This window comes from Sphaeroforma arctica (assembly GCF_001186125.1).
Source record: "Sphaeroforma arctica JP610 unplaced genomic scaffold supercont1.1981, whole genome shotgun sequence".
In the NCBI taxonomy this organism is placed as follows: domain Eukaryota; class Ichthyosporea; order Ichthyophonida; genus Sphaeroforma; species Sphaeroforma arctica.
The window spans coordinates 6286-9581 of record NW_014038577.1 but is presented as its reverse complement, the minus strand read 5'-3'; the positions used below and the strand labels follow the sequence as shown (position 1 = coordinate 9581).

General features: G+C 43.1%; 1 protein-coding gene across 1 annotated transcript in view; it reads right to left on the bottom strand.

Annotated features, from left to right (window-relative positions):
- Positions 1-98: 98 nt before the first annotated feature.
- The window catches only part of SARC_11964 (hypothetical protein), a gene marked incomplete at both ends in the record, with an annotated part of 4980 nt that continues 1782 nt past the window's right edge, over positions 99-3296 (bottom strand). The window contains 6 exons of the mRNA XM_014293939.1: positions 99-282; positions 895-1045; positions 1240-1428; positions 2028-2134; positions 2316-2383; positions 3042-3146. Of these exons, the coding sequence (XP_014149414.1) occupies positions 99-282; positions 895-1045; positions 1240-1428; positions 2028-2134; positions 2316-2383; positions 3042-3146 (804 nt within the window). The remainder of the gene's footprint in view (positions 283-894; positions 1046-1239; positions 1429-2027; positions 2135-2315; positions 2384-3041; positions 3147-3296) is intronic.

Here is a 3296-nt window from a genome sequence, read left to right as displayed (position 1 = left end):
CACACACACACACATATATATATATATATAAATAATACATATACATATATAATGTATTGATGTCGACATCAAAATCTGCACAATAGACACACACATACTGGGATAGGCCTTCCACAGAGCCGGCGCGTCTTCAGGCAGCGTCTCGCGCATACGTTGGCACAAACGAGCGAAGCTCAGCGTCTTCACATCCACACGCGCCTCACACTCTTGCAGTGCGATGTATGTGTCCGCAAAGGAGAACATGTCGTGGAACTTGATGCGTAGTGTCACAGGCATGTCCACCTGCAGAGCAGATGAGTACGATGCAGCGATGTTGAGAAGGCAGACATATAGAGGTTTAGGGTTATGAGACATAGGGGTTTATAGTTTATGACATATAGGAGGTGTGGAATTTAAGACATATAGGAGGTGTGGAATTTAAGATATATAGGAAGTGTAGGGTTTTAAGACATATACGAGTTTAGGGTTTAAGACATATAGGAGGTGTAGGGTTCTAAGACATACAGGGGTTTAGGGGTTCTGGGTTCTAAACAATAGGGGTTTAGGGTTCTAAGGTTTCATAGGTGCATTGTGTTCGTCTACTGTATCTGCGCATCCTCATGACCAACATACACCCACACAACACTTATGTCTACGGCCTACACGTTACTACGATCTATTACATGCAAGCTATGTGAAGCCTATGCAAACCAGATGAAACTCCAGTGTATATGTAACACTATATTTGTGCAATTCGTGTACTTGACACACATCGCTTATATATATATATATAGCCTCTACGTTGTGCGATCGTATCCAGATAGGATATGTTCACGCATGCTATATATAACCCACATAATTTTCTCTGTGCAAGCCACCGATCCCACACGGCCCACGTCCTTAGACCACTCATACCTTACTACGGTCGTATCTCGGTAAGAAAATCTCATACAGATGCCCTTCTGGCCACCCGGCACAGTTGGACATCGCATCGGTGGGGAGTGCTACGTAATGCTCTCGCAGCACATCCTTCTCCCAGTCGCCGGCCGTAGGCACTACAGCGTCTCTGTTTGTGTAGCATGGGACAGTGACGAGGATTTGTGTTGATTAATAAAGGGTGTGCAAGAACGTATAGCCAATTTAGAGAGTACATCTATACGTGCACCAACACTATAGCAATACGCACCCATGAGTATCATCACTACCCAAAAGCCCCAGTTCATACAATCAGTAGTTAAACTACAGCTGTACTGTACACACCTGTACATGTAGTCAATATTCTCATAATCCGACGGGATAGTGTCGCCGATGCCCTTTGCGTTCTCCCTGATTATCCTGCCGTGTTCCTCACAGGTGATAGCGTTGTGGTAGTCGACCACATCATCCTGTGTGTTACTGGGCACAAGCAGCTCATCTAGCCAGGACTTGTCGGTCAGGTCCACGCCGTCCCTGAGCCAATCAGAACCAGATTATATATTATGTATGTCTTAGATATTATTGAATATCAAAACTGTATATACATATATATTATCATGCGTATGTACACACGTGCGTGTCCGTGTATGTGTGTGTATGGTAAGACGTGTTATAGCCATTGTAAGGCACGCGTAGTCTATGGTGTTATCACACACTGACAGCACATCCAGCCACGACTGGTCTGTCAGATCCACTCTATCACTCTCACAAAACAATTAGTATTTATGTTGGTGTACTTAAAAAGGCATCCACCCTCTCTCTAACAGATTAGAACCGGCACATATGTGTATGTAAGTGGTAATGTCGTTACTGTGTGAAACTGCTTCCAAGAAATGAGTCGTCCGTTATACAGTCTAAATCAACATATACGCCATACTTCCATACACATAAACTCCCACCCATATATATATATATATATACCATAGTATGCAATAATATAGAGAAATATTTAATGATATAACAATATAATAATACAATACAATAATATAATATAACAATACAATAATATAATAAAGTATATGTATATAATTGTGTAGTGCGGATTGCGACCATCTGTACACGAAATTACTTACGGGCTCTCCATCACAAATCGCTGGAAGAAAACTAGCGACAGAGCTGCCCACGAGCATATGAGTACGTTCTGGTCTCTGAAACATCCCGCGTATTCTTGTTTGCCATCCTGTGGTGTTAGGAGATATATGGGGGGGGGTTGGGTGGAAAATATAGGTTCGGGGGTTAACATAGGGTTAAAAAATAGAATGGGGACTCGACATCGGATCCAAATTAGGGTGTACTGTAGGGTTTAGGGTTTAGGGCTTGTTGGGTTTTTTTAATCGATACGTATTCCTCAGGACCGATACCGTATTCAGCTCGCCCTGGTTGTACAAGACTCCTAGGCAATCCAGATTTTGCTGTCGACTGGCGGTACCTGTATGTGAATATATATGGGTAGAGCAAGTGGAGGGGTGCATAGGCATTAGAGCGCCAGTCACATTGGGATAGCAATCGTATCGTATTCTGGCAGTCGGTTGTGGTGGTGATGGTAGTTGTCTGGGTGATAGCAATCCTGCAGCACTCCGTGTGGTCGGAGGATAGGATCAGCGAGTATGATAGCAGACTGTTTAATCACGGCGTACTAGTAAACGTAGCATGTCAGATAGCCGAGTATCAATGTACGAGAATTGGCTCTGAACGTAGTATGTGATATCAATGTAAGAGAATTGGCTCTAAACATAGTTGAGCTAGCAGCGGTGTACTCCCATGGTAGAAAGAGAATAAGTGTAGCAGAAATGGCAATGGCACAGCACAAGCTCAGACCTTAAGGGTAGGCTAAGTAAACCCTAAAACCCAATGCACATCAGCAAGCACACAGACGGAACGACAATACCACAACAGCTGGCAGTCGAAACTCTGTAGTCGTAACAAACACCATCACAAGCTTAATCGAGTATATACCTAACCCCAAAACCCTAAATAATAAACTCGAGCGGACTGCCGCAAAGCGTACTAGAGAGCAAAATCGGGAATTTACTATGGCACAAACTAATACCTACCCAGCCCTTGCAAGTATACTTAAACTGGTTTACCTATATCGTACGACTTAAAGCAGAGGTCGCCCCATCTCAGCCCACGCAAGTTCTGAGCTTTGCTAGAGATTTTAAAGGCGATTGAATACAGCCATGTATGCCGCACTGCAAAAGAAATCAAAGAAATATGATAAGAAAAGAGAAATAATGGACGCATCTCTACAACCTCTAACAAATTTACAAGGGTGTGGGCATAAGAGTGCAAATGACAGTCGAGAGCACTAATATAGATAGAGAGGGATTATATATATATAT